This window comes from Hippopotamus amphibius, chromosome 1, assembly GCF_030028045.1.
Source record: "Hippopotamus amphibius kiboko isolate mHipAmp2 chromosome 1, mHipAmp2.hap2, whole genome shotgun sequence".
NCBI classification, from domain to species: Eukaryota; Metazoa; Chordata; class Mammalia; order Artiodactyla; family Hippopotamidae; genus Hippopotamus; species Hippopotamus amphibius.
The window spans coordinates 15,708,492-15,732,198 of record NC_080186.1 but is presented as its reverse complement, the minus strand read 5'-3'; the positions used below and the strand labels follow the sequence as shown (position 1 = coordinate 15,732,198).

Below are 23,707 nucleotides of genomic sequence, written 5' to 3'. Positions count from 1 at the left end.
TTTAAAATTAAAGTCTTTTAAATAAAAGTAATATGCATACTTGGTTTAAAAAGCACTAACAATATATAGAGATTAGCTCATCATGAAAAGCAAATAGTCTCCTGTTCCAACTCCCACTAAGCCCTGAGGCATGCTATTTCACTCTTTTGGCTATTTCTTCTGTGGTTTCCTTCAGATCTCTAATATCTCCTGATTTAACAGACTGAGCTACTTAAGGCACAAAGCTGACGATGTCCCCCGACCCCACCCCATCTGAAGCTGAGAGCTACCCTTTGGAATAAGGTCAACTCCTTAACAGGGCCAACCAAGCCTGCTTCCTCTGGTCCTCTTGCCACCCTTACCTGCTTTTCTGTTTTCTTTCCTTTTCCTTGTACATGTACGTTTTCAATTTTTACATCTTTAGAGGGACCCCGCCCCCCGGCCTGGTATGGATGCCTTTGTGGAATCCCCTCCCCTTGACTGTGGGCTAGACTTTAGTGACTTCTTCTAAGGAATAGAATTTGGCAAAAGTGATGGGATGCCACCTTCGTGGTTATGTTACCCCAAAACTCTGGCTTCTGTCGTGCTCCCCCTCCTGCTCTCTTGCTTGCTTCTTCTGAGGGAAGCCAGCTGCTGCGTTTTAAACTGCTCTGTACAGAGGCCCATGTAACAAGGAACTAAATAGTAACAGCAAAGCCCATAGGAATCCTGCCAACAACCCCACGTGAGCTTTGAAGTGGATCCTTCCTCAGTTGAGCCTTGGAATGAGCCTGCAGCCCCAGCTGATACCTTAACTGCAGCTTATATGAGACCTTGAGATGACCTAGCTTAGCCCAAATTCCTGACCTGCAGGAACTGTGTGATAATAAATTTTTTTTTGTCTCAAGCTGCTAAATTTTGGTATAATTTGTTACACAGCAGTAGGTAACTAATGCAATTATTATGCCATTTTTTTGTTCATAGTTTTTCTTTTTATATAAATTTATTTATTTATTTATTGGCTGTGTTGGGTCTTTGTTGCTGTGCATGGGCTTTCTCTAGTTGTGGTGAGCAGGGGCTATTCTTTGTTTCAGTGCACGGGCTTCTCATTGCAGTGGCTTCTCTTGTTGTGGCGCACAGGCTCTAGGTGCATGGGCTTCAGTAGTTGTGGCACACGGGCTTAGTTGCTCTGCAGCATGTGGGATCTTCCCAGACCAGGGCTCGAACCCACGTCCCCTGCATTGGCAGGTGGATTCTTAACCACTGCGCCACCAGGGAAGTCCAGTCACAGAGATGTTTCTGTTTTTGTTTTTTTTCCATAGTTTTTGATTTCCCCTCCCTTAACTTCCCCTGCCCATACCCCCTCAAAAACTAACAGACTAGGTGTTCCTTCCATGCCTGTTTCTGTGCTCATACAATCGTGTGAAAAATATTATGTGTGTGTGAGACTTATTAGGCCATTCCATTATTTATTCTTGAACAGCATTTTCTGGCTTCATTTCTGACACAGGCACCCAAAGGACCCCTGGCATCCATCAATCATAGTTGTACCCTCCTCCCTGCCAAAAGGAAATCCTAAAGAATCCTGTAGTTTACATAAGCAATTAGCAGCAACTGGCAAGGGCTGCAGAAATATACATGCTTCTCTTTATGTCCCTGGGAATCTGGGATTCAGCTTTAGGGTCCTAAAAACCACAGAAAGCCCTCAACAATAGAGCATGTGCTGCTCTGAAATCACAGCCCTCAGAACAGTGGGACTGCAAAATGAAAGTGCTTTTATTTTAAACAAACATCCCAGCCTCTCTGCATCCAAATAAGTGTCATTCTTCCAAGGGGACATCGTGCAAATAATTTCTGGAATCCTTCTTTGCAAACTGCCTTCCCCAGTCTGTTTCCACGAAGTATGGGAACCACGGGCTCAGTAGTCCTCCAGATGGTCCTCATTCTTTGCCCCTCCCCCAACCCCATTCCCTAACTGGCTGACCCTTCTTGTACCCTGAGTGAAATATCCCCTCCTCAGGGCTGCCCTGCCCAATCTCAGGCAAGATCCACTCCTCCTGCAACTTGCCCCTGGAGCACTTTCTTCCCCTTGGGTGACCCTTGTCATGAAGTACTTGGAATCTTTCAGATGTCATTTCCCACAGGTAGACAGAGCCCTGTGAGGGCAGGGATTTTATCTGTCTTATTTACTGTTGTATCCCCAGGGTCTGGCCCCAGCCCTGCAACACACTAGGCACTCAATAAATAATTGTTAAGTGAATGTAAAAGCCTGTTTGCAAAAATCAAATCCATCATCAAAGCACCCAAATTTGCCACCCTTAATAAAAGGAACAGCTGGCATGTACCAAGAGCTTACTGAGGACCCAGCACTGGGCTCTCAATAGGGCATTATTTCCTTTGATACACATGACAATGCTGTGCGCTGGGAAATGTCATCCCTGATTTACAGATGAGGAAATTGAGACTCACAGTAATGAAATCACTTGCCCAAAGCCACACGGTTTGGAGGCTGTTCAACTCTAAAGTTCAAACCTTTCACCATTATGCTATACCATTTTTTTCCTTGTTAAATTAAAAATAAATGTTTTGGAAATTTAAAAAATACAGACATGATCAAAGGAAAAAACCCACTCATATAGATTCCCATCGAGCAGAATTTTAACTGATGTTAACATCTTGGCCTATTTCCTTTCAGCTTCCTCTCTTTTTCTTTCTCTACTCCTCTTTATTAAGAACATTCAGAAGAGGGTGCTGGAGGCCCCAGCAGCCATTTCTAAAGAAAGGTATGGTGGAGTTTTGCATCGTGCAGCAACGTTGGAAATACTTTCTTGTATCTCCTGGTTCCTGCTCCCAGGATGGCAGCAGGTAGGTCTAGGTATGTAATGGAAACACCAGTCTTACCAGACAATAACCCCTGCAGATGCTCTGATCTCAGTAGAAAGGACTCCCATGGAAGGGGTGAATTGCCTGTCCACTTCCTTTGCCCTAGCAAATTGCTTGTCTGGGAAAGAGGAAATCTACACTCTATTCTTACCCCAGCCACCAAAGCTTACCCCAAAGCCAACTCCTCCAGGGAGGACAGCCAGAGCTGCCAGCCCCCTCTACAAGGCCAGCCTAGCTCCTTCCCTTCAGTCCTCACCTTCCTAATTTTACCAATAGGCAGTCCCCTCCCTGACCCTCCTCACTCCCCAGAAGGCAGCATGCCCCACCCCGCAACCATGCCCACCTTGCAGTTGGTACTGGCCTGGATCACAGTGTGTATTTCTGTGCATTAGTCTTGTTTACGCCTCTCTCTCCCCATCAGACTGTAAGTTCCTCAAGGGCAGAGACTCTTTCTTATACATCTTTCTCTCTGCAGTATTTGGCAAATAAAAGAGATTCAGTAAATAAAGGCAGCCAGACATCAGCTGTGGGAGAATGGAAAAAACCCTCGGAGTCAGACCGACCTGGTTCCCATTCCAGGTCTGCCACATCACAGCACATGGCAAAGAGCAGGCACTGTTTCTAGACCACAGTGGGAGTTACGGGACCTGGATTCTGGTTTGAACGTTGCTGTAGTCCTAAAGCAAGTTACTCAATCTCTCTGAGGCCCAGGGCCCTCATCTGTGAGAAGGGGGAGATGGCTATTTTGCCGAGTTGTCAAGTACTTTAAATACAAAATAATTCAGGCCAAAGTACCTGACACACAGTAGGTCCTCATGGAGACATTTGGTATGCTGTCTAGACAAGCTCACACCTCCCCTTTATACTTGGGGGTGACAGCATCCAGTGCCCGGGTCTAACTGAGCCCAGAACAGGCCCTAAAAATGCCCATTGGCAGTAAGCCCCAGCCCAGGGGCCTCCCATCTGGAGAAGGCCGGGCCAAGAAGCCTAAAAACTCAGCTCTCCACACCAGCTGCACAGGTCCAAGGTGCCCATTTCTTTTTCTGGCAGAAAGAGTCCAGGTCTTTCTATAAAGACAAATCACCCTGCCTCTCCTAAGAGCTACAGCAAGGATTGAGATAGAGCAAAACGCGCTCCCCTGAATCAGGATGTTCTGTGATGTTTATAATTAGAAAAGTCGCTCAGAGCAGGACAGAACCTTGGGAAGGCGGATGGGGAAGCAGCACAGATTTGGCTGGAATTTGAAAGAGGGCCCCCAGGAAGGAAGAGAGGGATGGGGTGCTCTGAGTCCCGGGGAGGACAAGGCAGGTTGCAAGGAGGGGCTGTGGCCCAGGCTGGAGTGAAACCCTTTATCACTTCAGTAGAAACCCTGGTGCTTGAGTGTACTTTGGAAAAGTCATCTCTGCCCAGCGCCTGTGGGTTGGGGCCCATTTGGCAGGTGTCCCAGGTCTGTAAGAATGTCTTCATGAAGTTCCCCAGGTGGCTGTCCCGTTAAGCACGTGTGGGAACCCAGGGTCTTCCAGGCGGTGGGTGTTCTCCATCCCTCACTGGAGCTTCTGCAGGTCCTCGGGCCCGAAGGAGGCAGGCAGCAGCTCCTGGACTGTCCTGACAACGTACGTGCCATCAGGCTTGGTCATGTAGACAGCCCAGTCGGTGCCAAACTGGAAAAGAGGCAAAGCCAGCGTGAGGGAGGCAGTGTGGCCAAGGGGTGAGGGCTGACCTGGGGTTGAGTCTGGCTCTACCCCTTACTGTCTAACATGTCTCTCCGTGCCTCAGTTTTCTCACCTGTAAAATGGGAATCACAATAATCAAATTTGGTGCATTGAGCTTGAGGGAGGAGCCCATGGAAGATGGCATGATAAGCGTTAGCACAGTGCCTGGACTTTGCTAATGGGGAATCAGTGCTTCGTTCTCTGATTGAGGACCCACCCAGGACTTTACAGGTACACTGTCTAACCCCTGGGGCCAGATCCACTCCTGCTGTGACAAAGAACAACTCATATCTGCTTCCCCTAGAGCCTCTCGATAGCTCCTGACAACGAGGAGAGGTTGCATGCCTGTCTCATCACACACCCAGCACTGAACATGCAGGATTTCACCAAATTTTGTTGATGAAGTTCAGTTCATCTATTTTTAAAACATATTTATTTATTTATATATTTATTTATGCTGCACTGGGTCTTTGTTGCGGCATGCGGGATCTTTAGTTGTGGCATGCAGACTTCTTTGTTGTGGCATGTGGACTCTTGTTGCAGCATGTGGGATCTAGTTCCCCAATCAGGAATCGAACCCCAGCCCCCTATATTGAGAGCACAGTGTCTTACCCACTGGACCACCAGGGAAGTCCCACCATCTACCCTTTGAGGTAGGTGGATATTATTCCCATTTTACTGTTGAGGAAACTGAGGCTATGCAGGATAATGTCAGGAAAGCAGAGTTTTCGCCCAAATCTGTGTCCCCATCTTTCTCTTACATAGCAGGACCTACCACTTGCTTGTTGTGTGATGTGGGGCAAATGATTAAACTCTTTGGGTCTCAGTGTCTTGATCTGTGAAATAGTTTTAGAGACGAAAGACTTTATTAGGTGGGAAGATAGGGTCCTAAGTGGAGAGTTAAATCAGCTGTGGGGTAATGGAGAGAGTTGTGGAGTTGGAGTCAACAGCCTGAGGCTCTAGCTGGCCAGGTGCTGTGAGTACTGGAGGCGATGGGTGGAAAGCGCCTGCACACAGTGCCTGGCACGTAGTAAATACTCCGTGAATGGAAGCCTTTCCTACTGATGACTTGTGGTTCCTAGTGACTGCTCAGGTGTCCACCTGCTGTTCACGCTTCAGTCTCAATCACCAAGTTATTACCAGGCACAATACGTCTTTTTAAAATTACTGTTTTAAGAAAGGAAATTTTTCTGCTTGGTGGGCTCTGCCTGAGGGTAGTGGGGAGAGTTGAGTGGAGGCGAGGTTAAGTGCCCTGCCCCCAAGCTTCAGCTCTTATTATAGCATTCTGCTTTCAGTTTTGCCTCTCTCTCCCTCCTTCAGCTTTTCCATTTTCATTTGCCAACATCTAATCTGTTTGGAGGAAACAGCAATGAGCAATTAGACCGAGGCAGGGCCTCCGGAGTCAGGGAATTGGCATCCTCACATGCTTTCTTTATGTGGCCTTGGACATGCCATGGTGCTGGGCAGCCGTTCCTACCCATCTAATGGGAGATGAAGTCTATATTGTGAAGTCGGTGGCATTTTTCATCTGGATTTGGGACGTGAGTTCTGCTAACTGTGCCTGATTTGCAGTCCTGGCAAGAAGCAGAAGGAGCACAGGGATGTCTGCATGTTCGAGATGTTTTGAAACCCCCAAGGTACAAAAGCAAAACTGAAACAACCCCTGCTCCCCCCCAGTTCAAACAGCTCCCAAAGCAGGAGCCCCCATGGAACAAGCAGCTCCTATGCTGCAAAGCATCATTATGTCTCCACCGTGGCCGAAAACAATTTGTCCCATTTATAGGACCATAGATGCAGGGAGGTAGCCGGGGGATGCGTGGGCCTTACAGTCAGCCTGAACTGCCGTGAGTGCCAGCTCGCCACTGACTGGTTGCATGTCCTTCAGCAGCTCATTTCACTTCTCCCAGAAATGAGTATAATGACCCACACTTCCCTCTGGGGGAGGGGGTGGGGGGTGGGGGTAGGGATTAAATGAGATGCTGTCTTTAGAAGGACCAGTGCCGTCACATCAGAGCCCAAGGGCCTGGCGATTCTTTAAACTGGTGGCTTTAGACTTTGGGGACTCTGGAGGACACAGGCCCCTTTGGGAGTCCACCAAAGCTACTGACATCCCCCTCCCCAAATGTACATTTACACATCAAAAACTTCACTGAGCCCAGATTCAGAAACCGCGATCAAATCCACCCCTTTGTTTTTAGAATTGAAGAAACTGAAGTCTTCCACCAAGATCTTTGTCAAATGTACATCAGATCCTTCAAGTCCCTTCTTAAAAACACCCTTTATTCTTTTCTTCCCCAACTTTTGTTTTAAGGTCATAAAATATACAATTTACCATTTTAACCATTTTTAAGTGTACAGTTCGGTTCTCTTTATTCTTGGAATAAAATATACCCTCCATTCATGGCTTACAGGGGCCTTGCGTGATCCGGCCCCTGCCCACCCCTCTGACTCCATCTCCTATCACCACTCCCCACAACCCCCCGCCCCCATGTTCTAGCCTCCTTGGCCTTCATACGACTCATCCAACTCACCAAGCGTTAAACTCGCTGCTTCCTCTGCCTGGAAATCTCTAGACCGCGGTTTGCCTCATCTTTTCTCATTATTTATATCTCTGCTCAAATGTCATCTTCAAAGAGAGGCCCTTCCTGGCCATCTAAAGCAGGGGGTAGGCAAACTTTTTTCCATAAAGGGCCAGATAGTAAATAGGTTAGGCCTTGCGGGCCGTAAGGTCCATGTCGTAACTCCTCATCTTTCCTGTGGTAGGACCAAAGCAGCCAGAGACAGTGTGTGAATGAGTGGGCGTGGCTGCGTGCCAATAAAACTTTATTTATAATAACAAGCAGCAGTCTGGATTTGCCCGGGGACGGGGGTGGGGTGGGGTGGTGGTGGGGCTGTTGTTTGCTGACCTCTGACCCTGACCTAGAGTCAGCTGCCCCTTCTGTCACTCTCGACTCCTTTTTTCTGCATTCTTCTCTCTGTAGCCCTCATCGCTCTCAGAAACTCTACTGTTTATTTACTTTGCTCCTTGTTTATTGTCTGTCTCTTGCTCTAGACGATAAAGTCTGTGACTGCAGGGCCTGGCCTGTCTTTTCACTGCTGTCTCCCCAGAGCAAGGTCAATGCCTAGCACAGAGCAGACACTCAGTAAGTGTTTGTTGAATGAAAGAATAATTTCCAGTGGGTCATGCAAGCCTGGGAAGGCCTAGGAGCCAGCCAAGCCAGCAAACAGGACAGTTGCTGTGCCTCCTCGCGGGCAGCCTGGCTCGGCTCCCATGGCCTGGGAAGAGCAGCGAGGCATCCGTTCCGGAAAGAAAGGGAAGCTGCTTACCTCTCTCATGACTTGTCTGCAGGCTCCACACGGTGAGATAAAATCATCTCGCAAGTCACTGGAGAAGCAGAGAATCAAACTTGGATCAGTCTCTTCAGAAACATGAGAACAACTGCTAAAATTCAGGCCCCGAGTCCTGCCCCCCTCCAGATCCCACCAGGCAGTTCCTGGTTGACAGATGTGCTGCGTCCTAGAGGCTGAGAAGCACACAGAGCTTTCTGCACTTGCAAGAGGCAAGGCCAAGGGCAGGGCCATTGTTTGCCTCAGTGAGTTCAATGAACTTTCAGTGAGCACTTACTCGCACCCACACCCCAGGGACACAAAGGTTAGGAGAATTTGTCTCTGACCTTCAAGAGATTGCTCAGCCCAGTGGGTGACGTAGAAAATTAGAAGAGTTATGATGTCCAACAAGATGCAGTTAGAATGCACAGTAAGTAGGAAACCATCCCTGACTAGGGAGGGAGAGAGAATATCTTACGGAGGAGGTGGCATTTGGCCCGGTCCTTGGAAAAGTGTGGACTTCATAAGTCACCATTAGTGAGCACATGCTCTGCTCCAAGCTCTGTACCAGGCTCTCAATAGACATTATTTCACTTAATTCTCAGTATAACCTGAGTGTCAGAATGACCATTTTACCCTCAATAACACATATTCGGTGAGATGAAGTAACAGAGTGCTATTCTGAAGCTCTGGGTTTTTCTGTGTTACAGTATGTACAAGGGCCCTGAGACATGAAAGAATAAGACACATGTGAGTCATTGAGAAAACCGGCCTCCTTGCATCTGAGAAAGTCGGAGATGAGAAGCTTACAGCCACGGGTTGTCTCTGAGAATGAAAGCAGCTGCAGGCAGTCCTCCAGCTCTGAGCAGGACAAAGGATGGTGTTTAAAGAAAGAGCAAACTGTAAGAACCTCCAAGCCTGATGAAGCACCAGAGGTTAAGCCAGTGGCCACTATCATCCTTGGCTCTTCTAAGACCCACAGCCCTGTGATATCTCTGAAAGATTACAGGATTTAAAATTCGGTTCTTGATCAGCTCCTCCTTTTGTTAACTATGGGTGACTTTGACCAAGTCATTTTAACCCACGCAAGGGTCATTTCTTTGCCTATAAAATGTGGGAAATAATGTCATGCACTTCATAGGAATGCTAGAAGATAAAATAAGGTGTGCAAAGGGCTTCGTAGACTTTAGAATGCTATACACACTTTGTTATTGCCTATGCTAATCACTGGGCACTATTCTTTCTCATATATAAGCTCTGTCATAATTTTAGTACCTTGTCATATATGGTTTTATTATATACTATGTACTTTACATACTATCGTATAATTAATTTACCTTATTGTGTATTAATTATCAGATTGTTTAATAGGTGCTTTGAATGTGCCAGGCATCCTCCAGTGACTATACTTTATAGTCATTATCGCATGTTAATCAACAAACATTTATTTATTGAGCACCTACTACGTGCCAGGCACTGTCAGTGCCGGGGATACAGCAGTGAGTAAAACAGATAAGATTCACCATACTCGGGAGTTTGTGACTAGTGAGATGAGCCAGGTAACCAATCAACCAATCAGCCAACCAGGTATCAAGTGGAGACAGAGACAGATGCTATGCATTGAATAAAGCAGCCGAGGGGAGAGAGAGTGGAGGGGTGCTATTGTACTTAATCCTCATGACAACCCCCTTTTTACACGTGGGGCTCCAGTCAAAGAAAGCTTCCGCTCATGGAAAGGTGGGTTCTCTCTGAGCGCGTTCCTAGCTTCAAAGTGATCCCATGGGAACGTGGGAGGGTGTGGACCCCCGCCCAGGATGCACCCTGAGCCAGATTAACCCTGCTGGTTACCGGGTGACCGATGTTGCAACCGGAGCCTCTCATGAGCTCTTTGAGGCTGGACTCTGCTATTTTTCATTTCACTGCACACACGTTGGCCAAGACTTGCTCTATGTTAGGCAAGTGTGGGAGGGAGCCGCAGAGACCAATCAGAGAAGCCCTGCCTGCAGGGACCTTGCCGTCTGGCAGGGAGATAAAATCTGCGTGTCAATGTCATAACTATAGGCAGACCGTGTGTGTAGGGTCACGGGAGAGGTATTCTGAGTGACATTCAGCCTCCCTTCCATGGCCTAGAAGGCCCTGTATGATCTGGCCCCTACCAGGCTCATCACTTCTTTCCCCAATCTTGTGGCATGCATGGCTAACTGCCCAAGGGATAGCTCCTTGGTTTTCACGGTGGGGCGTGAACATGCATTCTACTGGGAAGTTGGATTTGGCCTCGGGTTCAATCACCAAAAGTCACAAGATGATGCGTCCTGGCAGCAAAGCTCTGAGAACTGGGAGACAGCCTGATAATAATGGCGTTACACTTACGCTGCACTGTGCTAAGGGCCGTATGTGTGTTAACTCATTTAACCCCTTACAACCCTGTAAGATAGGAACTGTGTAGGTACTCTTACCATCTACATGTTATAGGTCATGACAGGTGAAGTGACCTGCCTGGGGTCACAGAGCTGGTAACCAGGATTCGAATTTGAACCCAGGATTTGTGTTCTCTGTCTTTGGTAGTTCTGCAGCTTACAAAAGTAATAACGATGACGTTAAAACAATAGTTGTTTTGGTTTGTTTGTTTGTTTTTGTGTTGGGTCTCCCTTGCCGTGCGCGGGCTTCTCTAGGCGCGTGGGCTTCAGTAGTTGCAGCACACTGGCTCAGTAGTTGTGGCTCGTGAGCTCTAGAGCACAGGCTCAGTAGTTGTGGCGCATGAGCTTAGCTGCAGGGGACCAGGGGTCGAACCCATGTCCCCTGCATTGGCAGGTGGATTCTCAACCCCTGCACCACCAGGGAAACCCAAAACAATAGTTTTAATTTATTGCATGCCCAGAGTCCTCCCAACAGCCCAATGGGTAGGCATTACTCTCCTCCACTTTATAGATGCAACGCTGGGCTTGGGTTGCTGAAGCACTGTGCCCAAGGTCAGTAGTGGAGCAGGATCTGAAACCAGGCCTCACTAATCTGGGAACCTGGGCTCTTAAGCATTACTCAACATTCCAGCCAAGGGTGAGAATGAACAGCTTGGGAGAAGAAGCATCCCAGAAGGTCCTGGGTGCATGGGGACCTTCCCTCCTCGATTCCCCCTCTCCCCCTCTCCCCTGCCCTTTGCCTCCCCTGCCTTGCGTTGGGTACTGACAGTTTCCCGTGGTTTGTATTCCGTGTGGTTTGACCTTGGTCACACACTGAGGCCAGCTTATCAGACTTGACAGGCTGGAAACCTATCAACTTTGATGATGACAACTGGGACCCCAGGGGGGCAAGCTTATCTCCCCATTAGCAAAATCCCACCTGAGCTGTGCATTTTCCACTTTATAGATCTGGAGGGGGACTCCCTGAGACTGTTCACACCTGTCAGTGTTAACAAGGGAGCTGGCACTTCCCATTCACCCTCTAAATCCACACTCTCAATTTAACAAATCATTAGTGCAGTAATGACTGCTTTTCTGGCTCGGAGATGCCAACGCAGGCTGACTACCCGGAGAGAAGCAGTTGGGTGCTGGAAAAATGCAATTTTTGTGTAAACAAGGACATTTGCTAATCATCATAGCAAAACCCAGTCATGTTTAAGAGTAGATAATGACCGAGAGAAAAAGTCTTTCATCCGGAACATTCTAAACAGAGCAGGGCCACCTCGCCATTATCCTTTTGTTGACTTTGGCCTCCTTTTCCCCAGAATATCATTATTTTCTTGGATCAGCTTTGAAATTGAGTTACCCCCCTCCCCTTTCTTGTAAAGTGTAATTCACATCCTGATCTCTGCTCACCCGCACAAAATGTTCCCAGGATGGCCTCATTTATTCCTCTCAAAGCCGGAAGGAAGCCAGGAGAGACCCTGGTCACAGGGAGAGCTCTCAGAGGCTGGGGCCCTTCTCCGGAAGTGCATCCTTGGCTCCAGTTACTCAGGGCAAAAAACCTTCAATAATGTGTGCCACTTCGGAGCCAGACCAAGGCCAAATCTAAGATCTTATAAAAGAAACAGGGGCTGGTTTCTGTCACAAAGACCCTATCAGTCTTGCTCTCGGTCCCTACGTTTCTGCCAGAAAGTTCCTGCATCTCCACCACAATGAAGAGATCATTCACCCCTAGTCCATGACCCATGCACCTGAATGTCCCTAAAGACCAACAACTGGTCAGCCCTGCAGTCTGTCTCTGGGTGGATACAACTTTTCCCAAGTTATTTTCCCTGCACTGTTATCTTGCTAAGAGAACTGTCTCGCATAGACAATGCAACAGTGCACGCAAGAGCAATTCATCATTAAATCAGAAGCGTAATGGGGTCCAGATTAGTAGAAGAGCCCATTCACATGCCTTGAATCCTGAAGCCACTGAGTCTGGGTCCAGGGCCAGTAAGAACTCAATGAATTCCCTTTGAGTGCGCACATGTGAGAACTTAGCTATTCATGTTCGGGGCCTGTAGAGAGTTGGTAAGTGCTCTTATTCAGCCAGAACCTGGTCTGGAATCTGACCAGTTAAGACCATCACCTGGCTTTGCCTGGCTGTCATCCCACCAGCTTGTCCTTGTATCCTGGTTCTTGCACCTAGAAGTGATCGATGCCAAGTGAAGGAGCTTGTGCAGTGGAGGGAGGACCCCAGCATCTGCTGGAGGAGAGTAGAGAAGAGGGGTTCCTTTCCTGGCACAGCATGTCACAGGGGAATGAGCCCTAGAGTCAGACTCTAGAGATCTATCTGCCCTGGCTTCGCCACTAATTCCTAGGAGATTTGTTCATCCTCTCTGTGTCTCAGTTTCTTCACCTACAAAATGGGTATAGTGGCCAGGCAGTCTGTACCAGGTGATTTTTAGGTCCCTCTAGTTTTAGGATTCTATGCTGCCTTTCTATTGTATCTTGCAGAGATTATGTTGTGCTTTGTGCCATTATTAGAACAAGAGCACACCTGCCTTTGTCTTAGAGTTGTCTTGGTTGTTTACCTGCTCTCCAGGCTCACCATGGGCAGAGTCCGTTTCTTATTTATCTTCTACCCTCAGCACTCAGCCCCGCCCTAGAGTCCCCAGCACCATAGCAAGTGTAGAATAAACACCTGTTAGATGAGTGAATGGATGAATAACAGGCGTGTGGTGGACGGCGGCTGAATAGATGAACGAATATGGCTGTGATCTGCCTTTCCCACTCACCTGGCGATCGCGATTGCCCTGAACTCTTTGTACCCTTCTGAGATGGCCTTCTGGATGGCAGTTCGTTCAGCACAGACGCCCAGAGGGTAGCAGGCATTTTCTATGTTGCACCCTGAGGAGAGAGGAGAGCCCAGTGCTTATTTCCAGCAGAACCACTTCCTGTTGCATGAGTTGAATGAGAGTCTTGCCCCATTCCTGTGTGGGGAGGGACCCGCTACTCAGAACAAGGTAGGGGGAAGGAAAGGGAGATTTGACAGGAAGCAGTGGGAGACTCTGTGACTCACTGGCACAGTGGCTTTTCCCAAGAACCTCCTACTCTCATCACTTACCCAATGCCTGCATCTCGACGTACAACCTGGGAGCAGGGGCAGCATCACAGGGGGGGTTAACCCAGCCTCATCTCCCCAGCAGAGGTCACGGTCAAGGGAGATGCCGAAGCTTAAGAAGGTGAGCAGAGCCCTGCACCCTGGGTCTCAGAGACAGAAGCCACAGAGTGGGGCGTGGTGGTGAAACTGATTCAAAGATTGCGCCCAGGTAAAGAATTTAAAAAAAAAATTATTTTTTGGCCACGTAGCGTGGCACGGCATGTGGGATCTTAATTCCCCAACAGGGATTTAACCTGTGCCCCCTGCAGTGGAAGGACAGAGTCTTAACCACTGGACCGCCAGGGAAGTCCTCAAAATTTTTGGTGTGGATACCAGCTGTCAGAGTTCAACCAGGTTTATCTGTGAGTTGTATTGCAAAACAAAACTGTCAAAACCAACAAACTAACAAACAAAAAGCTCCCAAGCTCTGCAAAAGGTGCCTGTGATTGCACAAGCCTTAAGGCGATCAATCCCTAGGCCTGCAGCTGGAGATGGGCTGCTACTGCAGCACGGTCTGCCGTAAGGGAGTCCGCCCCGCTGGCCTCTCTGGAGTGTCCCTGGGGACAATGGACAAGGGCTGCTCCCAGGAGGCAAAGCACTGGCATAACCAGATTAGCTGACTAACAGACTCCCCACTGTCAGGAAGGCGATACCATGAACCGATGACCACAGGAGCTGGGCTTTCCGCAGACGGTCAGGGTGTGATAAGCGTGCCCTTCTCGCTGAGGCAGGATATTCGTTGTTTCCCAGTATTCATTTTCTCCTTCTCCTTTAAGTAATACAAGTGATTCGCGTTCCAATATGACTGATCACACGGCCACTCAGAGACTCTATTTCCCAGCCTCCCTTGCAGCATGGTAGGGCCACGTGACTAAGTTTCAGCTGATAGGATGTGGCCCAAAGTGAGGTGGGAAACTTCCGGATCACATCTTTTGTAAAGAGACTGCTTGCCCTTTGCTTCCTTTCCTTCCCCCTCCACAGGCTGGGATGGGGTGGGACAGCTTTGACCATGGGCTTTATGGTCGTAGGGATGGAGGAGGAACAACACAGAAGGAACCTGGGACCCTGAATGGCTCGTGGAGTAGAGCTGAGTTGCCTACTTGCCCTGGACCAGCTGCCTACTCTGAATCGTGTGAGAGAAAAAGAGAATTCCGTCAGGTTTGAATCATTGTATTTTGGGATCTTTTTGTTACAGTAATTTCACCTGTATCTAAATGAAACAGAAATTTGCACTAAAAATAAGCTGTAGCTTTAAAAACAACAACAACAACAAAATCTAAAAAATGTGGGCCTGGCTTAGTAGCTGGGCAATGTGAAAGAAAAATACAGATATGGCAAGATGGAAAGGTGGTGGCCTTTGCTACCCTGTGGCAGATTATTTGGTAAAGCCTCACCCTGCAGTAACCCAGAAGGCAGACCACGTTACCTACTCTTAGGATTTTTCCACCTGGCAATGTGAGTCAGCCCTGTGGCAGAGATCCGATGAAGGCTGTCATTTGCACCCAGTCATTGTTTTGGGTGCCTCAAGGTAGCCACTGTTAAAATGAGGCAGCAGGGTTGGGCTGGGCAAGGAAGCCAGTCAGTAAAAAAGGGGAGTTGGCAGATTTAACAGCTATTGCACAGAAAGAATTCTTTGGGTGTGGTACTCCTGTGTGAAAGTGATCGGAAGCAAATGAACCAGAAGGTTTCTAAGTTTTTGATAGAATTGGATTGCCAGAGAAGCCAAAGTTCTTGTCTATAATAGTCTGTGATTGTTCAGTCCCTAAAGAAATCCCAGGGCCCCCAAGATGCCACCATCAGAAGTAAGTTGAGAGAGCTGTGTGCCCCCAAGGAGGGCATTCTCTCCGACACCCACTTCAGATGTATGGCCGAGGAGGCTAATGGTCAAGGATGAAGCTCCGAGAGGGCAAAGTCAGGGGCCCCAGTGGACAGCGGACAACGGGGTTACCCCCAGGGCAGAAACAGGAGGCAAGGTGTACTCCAGGGCAGGGAGTCTTCATACTTCTTGCCCAGCAGGTTTGGTGACTGCATGCACTGGTGGCCAACAGGTGTCTGGCTTTCCTAATGGGAGATTTGATGACTGTGAGCCTTTCCTACTCCACGCTGTATATGGCCACAGTGGGTGTGAAGTGGTGGGGCAGATGATTATTTTTTAGTTGTCAGGCCACTGGATCAGCAGGGCCACATCCCGACCTGAGAAGGGGGACTGTGTACCACCAAGGGATCCTGCTCTTCAAGCTGGGTGCAGCGATCGGGTGGACTTTGGGTGGTCACCCTCAAGAAGTTTGTGAGTCCTATGTTTGGGAAGAAAGATGTACAGATACTTACAGGCCACAGGGGTCTTGTGGCAAAGACTACAAATCGTTCCCAGTGTTCACACTCCCAATAGAATACACTGGAGTTTCGTTGGGCACATGCCTACCCAGCTGGAGACGGTGTTTCCCAGCCTCCCTGGAAGCTTGCGGTGCTCCTATAGGGTTAGCCAATGGGATATGGGTGGAAGTGTTAGGTGAAACCTGACCCACCCTGGGCCAATCAGAGTTCTCCTCTGTGAGGGAACTTCAGTTCCTCTCTAACACTAGGAGTTGGCCTGGGCCCTTCTGGTGGCCTAGTTTCCCTTCTTTACAGAGACCAATAGGAAACAATGAAGTGGACACTCAGATGAGAGATGGTGGGAAAAGAGTCTGGCCTCCTGGTGCCAATTGCCCTCGAAGCCCAGAAACACTCCAGCTCTTCCACCATTTCGTTATGGGAACCAATGCACCCTCCTTTTGCCTAAAACAGTTTTAAATAAAGTATTCCTATCATTGGTAACCCTACAGAAATCAGTTAATACAGTTGGGATACAGGACAGGGAACCACCAGGGAAGTGCAACCCTGAAAGAAGTGGTGGATATTTATTGACTGCCTACTTTGGCAAAGCATTTGTCCATATTCACATGTGAGTTCCTGGAGCCTGAATAACTGGCCCCTCAATGCTCAGCCTGTCTGCTAGGTCAGTGGAAGTTACCTGAGTAAACGAATGAGTCTCTCTTGCTCCCTACCTAGTCTCCCGAGCCAGGTTCCTGATGCCTGCCCGATATGACTTCCTTTAAACATACCCTGGTCTGCTCATACCTGCCTGCCCCTCCCACCTTTGCTGAGCTGTGACCTTGCTGCATTTGACTTCTGCCTCTCCCAGAAGCAGAAGAGCTGCCCCCCACTCCACTTCCCGTCTAGCAGCCCTCCCAGCCCCGCCTCGTCCCTGACTCAGGGACACTTTTCCCATTAGATGTGATTCACGTAAATCTCGGGTTTTGCTGATGTGCTGTGAAAGCAAACTGCCAGATTGCAAAAGGCCCTGTCTCTCAGGACAATTGCCTGTGTCTGCCTTTGAAGTTCGGAATGACCTCATGTAGAAAACTCTTCCTTTACTGTGTGTAAAAACTTCAATGGGCCAGTTAAGGAGAGGGAGAGGTTATTTTAGAAGGGAGTCTACTCACATATCCTACTCTACAGAAAGAAATTTGTAGAAAGAGCCTGTAGGTTCCCTTCTGCCCTGGGAACCTTTGTCATCCTGGCTCTGAGAATTTGGGAAAGGGATTGAGCCTCCTTGAGGCTCGGTGTCCTCATTTGTAAAATAAAAATGACAGCGCCGTCTGCACAGCCTCTAGAGAGAATGAGTTGAGATCACATATGTAAAGCAATGAGCACAAGCGTGGCATATAGTAAGTGTTTGGCAGCTGGAGTGCTGTTCTTAATTGCATGCAAGTCAAGGCTTTGGTGGTGGTAGGCCTGTATGACTGAGCTTCTGCGCCTTCTAGACAAGGGGTGACAGTGGCCCTGTCCTTTAGGCAACTTTGGAATCCTTTCCATGACTACAAGGCCCTCGTAATCTGGTGCCAACCTGCCTACCTCTTGGAGGTAGGAAAGGAAATCCTTGGCCGTGAACTGTGATCCTGAAAGGCCAAGAATTTTGTTTTGCTTCCCAAAGCCCAGAGAAGAAAACGTCATCTATCCAGGCAAACCAACTCCATTCCTGGTGTTTCCTTCACTGACTCTGAAACACACAGGACAGATGAGCTGGGGTGGTGCCAAGTTAGGAATCCATAATTATAAAATTGGACCCAAAATAATACTGTGACGATAGTGCTATTATTACTAATTGCTCTCTTTTTATCTGCCAGGCACTCCACGTAACACTTTATCTGCATTATGTTAATCATTTTAACAACTCTGTAAGGCAGATGCTATTATAACCCCATTTTACAGAGGGTAAAAGCTGAGGTGCAGGGCAGGGAGCCAACTGAGCCAACTCACATCCTGGCTGGACAGATACAAAGAAGTGTTGTTTTTCTCTGTGGTATTTCAGTGAGGCTGTGTTTTGAGGTGGTTTGGTGCTTAAGGCAGGGCTGGGGTCTGATGTCATTGAGACATCAGCAAGGAAAGACGTTCACAAGGAGGTGATGGGGACCCAGTCCCCCAGAGAAGAGAGCACTGCCAGAGAGCACGTCCCCCTCTCTGCGTCTGCGCTGCCTTCTGAGGGATCTTAAGATTCGAGCAGGAGTTCTTGCACTCAAGCAAGTGGGCCTCGGGATCTTCTGGAGGGCTTCTTAAAAGATTTCTGAGCCCCGCCTCTGGAGTTTCTACTTTAGTAGTTCTGAGCCTGTTAATTGGCACTTCTAACAAGTTCCCAGGAGATGCTAAGGCTGTGGGTCTGGGACCACAGGTGAGAATCACTGGACTAGAGAAATGTCACGTCCATGTGCTTGAAGAAGTACCCCACTCTCTCCGAGTTCCTGCCTCCCTGACCACTGCAAATGCAATGCACAGTTTCACGAATAAATTCTATTCTAACTCAACTATAGAGTTGGGGGTTTTAGGGAAGCTCATCTATGCAATAAGCCGCTTTTGAGGGACAGTGGAGAGGACCAATGGATGAGGCTGGGGTGGGGATACAGTGGGAACAAGAGGCGTGGAGGGTGGGCAGGGCTGTGAGGAGAGGAAACTGGTTAGGGGAGCCTGCTTTGACTCACGTAGAAGTGCTGTGGGTGGGGCTAGGAGGCCTGCGTTGGCTCAGCCTGTGGAGCGGGGGCGGGGGGGGGGGGGGGGGCCATAGAGAGCACTGAAGAGTGGTTCTGGGGGAGAAAGGGAGCCCAGGGAGGGAGTCAGGAGGGCAGGGGCTGGTTGGCGGAAGGCGGGTGAAGGCTCAGGTCTAAAGGTTAAGCCAAGACAAGCTGCATTCAGCAATTAACCAGGATGTCCTTAAACAAATTTTTTTAAGTATGTTTTTTCCTCCCAAATTAATTGCAGTTGATTCAGTAAAGTGTTTTTGTTTCTCCCCCCGCCCCCCCCCCCCCAAATGGCTGCAATCTCTCTGAGAGAGGAGGAAAGGGAGAGACAGACCACCATTCCAAGGGCATGAGCTGAGGAAGAGAAACTCTCGCATCCCTTGGGTGAAGCCCGCAGGGTGGTCCTCCAGGAGTCTCCTCCACCCCCTCCCACCTGGCAATCCACAAATGCTGGCTGAGCACCACGTGGGAGGCCCTGGGCTGACTCCACCCACCTCCCATCCCCCTTGTGTCCAATCTGAACTCCTCTCTGTGTCCTCACTGCCCCTTCCCCCAGCATCTCTTTCTTCCCCGTGAGCTTCTCCTCTTTCTGTCACTCTCCCCACAGTAACGACAGAAGGTAATTGTTGTAATTATTAATTACCATCCTGGTGGCCCAGCTGCGAGGGGCATGAGGCCCTGGCCCAGGGTCAGGGGTAATGGAGGAAATAAGATAATTATTATGAGATCGTGACAGCAAAGCTATCAGACTTGCTTTTGAATTGGACGGGACACCAGCTGCCTCTGAGGGTGGAAACCCCATGGAGGCTGGTCTTCTGTGCAGCTGGAGAAAGTCATAGAGCTGGGCAGACGTGTCCCGCTATGAGCTATAAACTCACAGTGTCTGCGTTCAGCTGTGCCTCTCTGCCTCCTAATCTCTCTAATTCACCCCCTGATGCGCTAGCAGGTTTCTTCTGGTTGTTCAAGGTCTTCTCCTCTCCAAGCCCCGCCTCACTACCATCTACCCTCCCTTTCCTTCTAAGTAAGGAGGTGCAGGGATTCTGGTAAATGCCCTCCATCTGTCCCCCCTCCTCAGCACAACTCTCTCTGCGCCCTTCTGTGTATCCATATATTCTCATGCAGCGAGGGGCAGCAGAGAGAGCAAGGAATTTGGAAGGAGGTAAAACTGACCCTCAGCGACCTCATTTATGTGTTTGGCACAACATGCATTTGGCTCTTGGTTTGGTCGTCTTGGCACCTCCACACTCCTTCTTGTGGTAATAGACCCACCCACCCTGCACTGAGAAGGAATATGTGTGTGAATCAGCTGGCCTCATCACGCTACCCCATCGTGACAACAGTGATTTGCCTAGGGATGTGCATGTGATTGGAGATGGACAAATCAGAGCCCGTCCCTGGAATTTTTCCATCTCGAGCTAGTGGGGAAGAGTTCTTTCCTCTCTGCTTTTAAGACTGTAAGAATGTAAACTAGGGATGCCTGCACTCGTGTTCCCTGATGCCTGGAGAAAGCACACCTTTAGGATAAGAGAAAGCAACTAGCATCTAGAAGGATAAAGAAGAGCATGGTGGCATTTGAGTTCCTGGATTCAGCTGTCCCTGAGGCACGATCTGCCCTGTGTGGCTCTGATTGGTTTCTGGCATTTGCAACTCAAAGTGCTCTGACTAATGCATGTGACACCCATTGTCTCCTCTCATGCGGTGGCTGTGCAATTACAAAAGATCTTTCATGGAAGTGCTTAGAGAATGCTTCATCCATTGTAGTTATTAATATGTCTGTTGGTCCCTGCCCACCATGTCCCCAGCACAATCCAGGTCTGCCTCGTCCTTCCACTGGTCTCCCTGGCTGGAAATCCTAGAAACATATTCCTTTCCTTCATTCTAATGCTGCCCACCCTAGGCCCAGTCCATTTGTCCCATACAATCCCTCTTAGATCTTTCCTTCCTCTTCACCCCACCTCCCACTGTCCTAGGCCAAACCAGTCATTCATGCATTCAACGAAACTTAACTATAAGGCAGGCAACGTGCTGTCAGTGAGCAAGACAGACATGATCCCCCGACACTCCTTCCTCTGTCCCAGTCCTCCTTGAATACCTGTCAGACTCACTGTCCTCAAACCCCAGCTCTGTTCACAGCCATCCTGAAAGGCTGGCGTTGTGATCCTCGGTGTACAGATGTGTAAGCTGAGACTCAGGAGGGTGAAGGGTCTTGCCCACCATCACACAGCTGAGGAACAGCAATGCCAGGATGCAAACCCAGGAGCCTCTAACTCCTCCAGGGCCTGTACCCCATCCCATAAGGCCTCCATGAATGCCCACTGCATGACCCTTTTTCTGGTGACACCAGGTCCTTCCATGCCATTTAAATAGGCCACGCGTCTGCTCACTTCATCCATTCTCTCCTACAATCATTGGCTGAGGCTCCCACTTTGAGCCATGGCCTGTGCAAGAGGAGGGGAACTCCGTGGGGGCAGGGACTGTCATTCCTGCTCATAGCAGTATTTCCAGCACCTCATACATTACCTAGCACATAATTGGTGCTTGGCAAATATTTGTTGAATGAATAAATCAATGCAAGGATGGGGAGGGCCCCTCTCTGTACACCAACTGGAGGGGACATGGAGGCGCTGGAAGGAATCGATGGCTAATTGCATGTTCAAGGCCCTGAGCCATGGGACAGCGTGGGCTGCAACGTTGTTTGAGGTGATGGTTAATGTTTAACGCTCATCGGAGCCCCCGGGCCAGGCCTGAATTTCTACATAACACCCAGATATTCTTTATTCCCCACAGGAAAGCAAACTTGGGAGTCAGGAGAACTCTGGGTTCCAACCTCAGCTTGTGATCTTGGGCATTTAACCTCTCTGAGCCTCAGTTTCCTTCTCTGCAAAGGGCAATACAATAACTGCCTTGCCAGGTTGGAAGGGTTAGGTGGATAGTGTGAGTTGCGGTTCTTTCACATAGTGGGACTCACTCAAGATTACCTCTCCTGCTCAGAAAGAACCGGAAAAGGCAAGAGATAAGATGAACATCAAGGACAATCCAGAAGGGCTACTATAGAGGGGGAGGTGTGGGTTCCCAGCCAGACTCCCAGCTGAGCAGTGGAGGTGGGGGTGGGGCGAGGGGCTCACACCTGGCCCAGGGCTGCTTGGAGGAGGCGGTGGGTGTTACCAATGAGAGGTACACATGTGAACCTCTGGTCCTTTACATAGCTGCTGCCAAGTGGAAGAGGGATTCTAGGCAGCAGGACTGGGGACTCCCATCTATCCCTCTGGGCCAATTCTCACCTGCCCTCGGGGCGGGGCGGTGGGTGATGGGAATGGGAAGGGGGGAGGGGCATGGCTTCCCCACTTCCTCCATGCCGTGTTCCCCACTGTCCTAAAAGAGGATGTCCCTAAGCTTCGCAAAAACAAGTCGCAATTTTTGTTCAAGTGAGCTTTTCTATCAAACCAACAAACCAAAGAAAAGGAGCTTAGGAACAGATTAGTGCCGACTCAGATTCCTGGCCCTCCCTCCCCAAGCCGGCACTCACTGCTGGCTACCCAAACCCCACCAGGCTTCTTTCCTTTAAGACCCCCTGCAAGGCTCACACCCCACTGAGTAACCCCTGGATTCCCCGATTTCACCCCCAGCCATCCTTCTGGATGGTGGGTGACAGGAAAAAAGCAGGGTTTGGGGAACCTCGTCCTCATCACCACAACCTCTGTGACCTTGAGCAAGTCACATCACCCCTGGACCTCAGTTTCTTCACTGAAAAATGGGCATAACACCTGGGTCAGTGGGTGGGAGGTGAGGACTTGCCGTTGTAGCCCTGGGAGACTTTGCAGGGTGCTAGACACAGAGGAGGGCTCAGAAAGTGTTAACCCTCTCCCCACCAGCTGTGGGACAGCTGATGCTCTGCCTTCACAGCCTCCCCTTCCTGCTTCCCCTTCCCACTTCCTTCCCCATCTCTCCTCTGCTTCCCAGTGCTCCAAGAACGGAAAGCCACTGGATTTGAGCAGCACATTCTTCCCCACTGTCTGGGACAGCAGGCAGGCGAGAGGCGAGTGGCAGCTTTACAGGGGCAGCCCAGGGAAGAGGGGACAGAGCGCACTCCTCCCGCCCGTCCTACTTGTCCTCCTCTGACCTCCCGCCCAGGCTGCCGCGGAGGGGGACCCCAAGGCGCCGCCTTACCCGAGAAGATCCTCCCGTCCCCGGTGAGGAGGGCGGCCCCCACGGGGAAGCGACTGTAGGGGCAGTAGGCGGACTTCTTGGCCTCCCGGCAGGAGAGCAGCAAGCGCTGGACGTACTCGGGCTCCAGGGCGGGGCTGGGACGCTCCTGGGCCATGTCGGTCCCCTGGGGCCGGCGGAGGAGCGGAAGGGGAGCTCGCAGCTAATATGGGCTGGGCCCCACCGCGACAGCAGCTCCTCCCCGGGGGTGTGTCCCTGCCAGAGGCTCCCAGGTGCTCGCCTCTGGGGATGCTGGGCAGGACCAGGTGAAGGAGAGGAGCCTCCCCTTGGTTTGGGGACAGAGGGTGTGGTGTGTGTCCTAGTGTGGAAGGATGCCACTGTTGTCCACGTGTGCTTCACACTCTGCCTTGGGGACCACTCCCACTGCTGACACACTGATGTGTCAGCAGTGGGTCAGAGAGGGTCAGGGGATGGTTGCTGAGGTTTAGGAGGTGACTGTGGACACGCACGCCTCAGGGAAGAGGCTGCTGGATGGTCAGCGTGAGGTCTAGGAAACCCAAGCTCCAAGGATTGAAAACCCTCAGTTTGTTGAATAATTCTTTCCCTGAGGGATGTGGTGAGGCTGAAAGGGCAGGGCTGGGGCAGCCACACTGGCTTCCAGAGTCAGGGAGTGTGAGGTGCACCCATGAGACCAAGTTGCTTCTTTATTTTCACCCATTCTCCTTCTAACTCCTCTTCATCTCAACCCAGAATTTAAAAGGATCTCAGCTGGAGGGAACCTCTGAGATCATCTACTCAAGATGCCTCACTTTTTTGTTCTTGTTGTTATTGGCAAAATTGATATTGGGTTGCTGGTAAGAGAAGTGACTTTGCATCCTGACTCCACCACTTCCCATATATACAACCCTTGGCAGGTGACTTGACCTTTTTGAGTCAGTTTCCTCATCTGTACAGTGCGGATAGTGACTGTCTCTGTCCTGCATTCTAGGATTACAGAAGAGCTTGAGCTTTGGAGTTTAGTAGACCTGAGTTTGAATTCCAGTTCTGCCATTTATTAGATGTATGACC

At 49.7% G+C, this 23,707-nt stretch overlaps 1 protein-coding gene across 1 annotated transcript; it reads right to left on the bottom strand.

Annotated features, from left to right (window-relative positions):
- Window positions 1–1,714: 1,714 nt before the first annotated feature.
- CDA (cytidine deaminase) lies at window positions 1,715–22,870 on the bottom strand. Its single transcript, XM_057699318.1, has 4 exons — window positions 22,643–22,870; window positions 13,060–13,171; window positions 7,881–7,938; window positions 1,715–4,502 (listed from the first exon to the last, which is right to left on the bottom strand). Exons 1-4 carry the CDS (start codon window positions 22,794–22,796, stop codon window positions 4,386–4,388), a joined length of 441 nt encoding a protein of 146 aa, XP_057555301.1. The 5' UTR covers window positions 22,797–22,870; the 3' UTR covers window positions 1,715–4,385.
- Between the last annotated feature and the right edge of the window lie 837 nt (window positions 22,871–23,707).

Bases quoted from the DNA above. Each gene is read 5' to 3' on its own strand.
- CDA (XM_057699318.1), bottom strand. From the start codon at position 22,796: ATGGCCCAGGAGCGTCCCAGCCCCGCCCTGGAGCCCGAGTACGTCCAG. The intron at 7,939-13,059 runs GTGAGTGGGAAA...CTGCTTCTCCAG, and splicing joins AGGGCAATCGCGATCGCCAG to TGACTTGCGAGATGATTTTA. The intron at 4,503-7,880 runs GTAAGCAGCTTC...CCTCTTTTCCAG, and splicing joins GCAGACAAGTCATGAGAGAG to TTTGGCACCGACTGGGCTGT.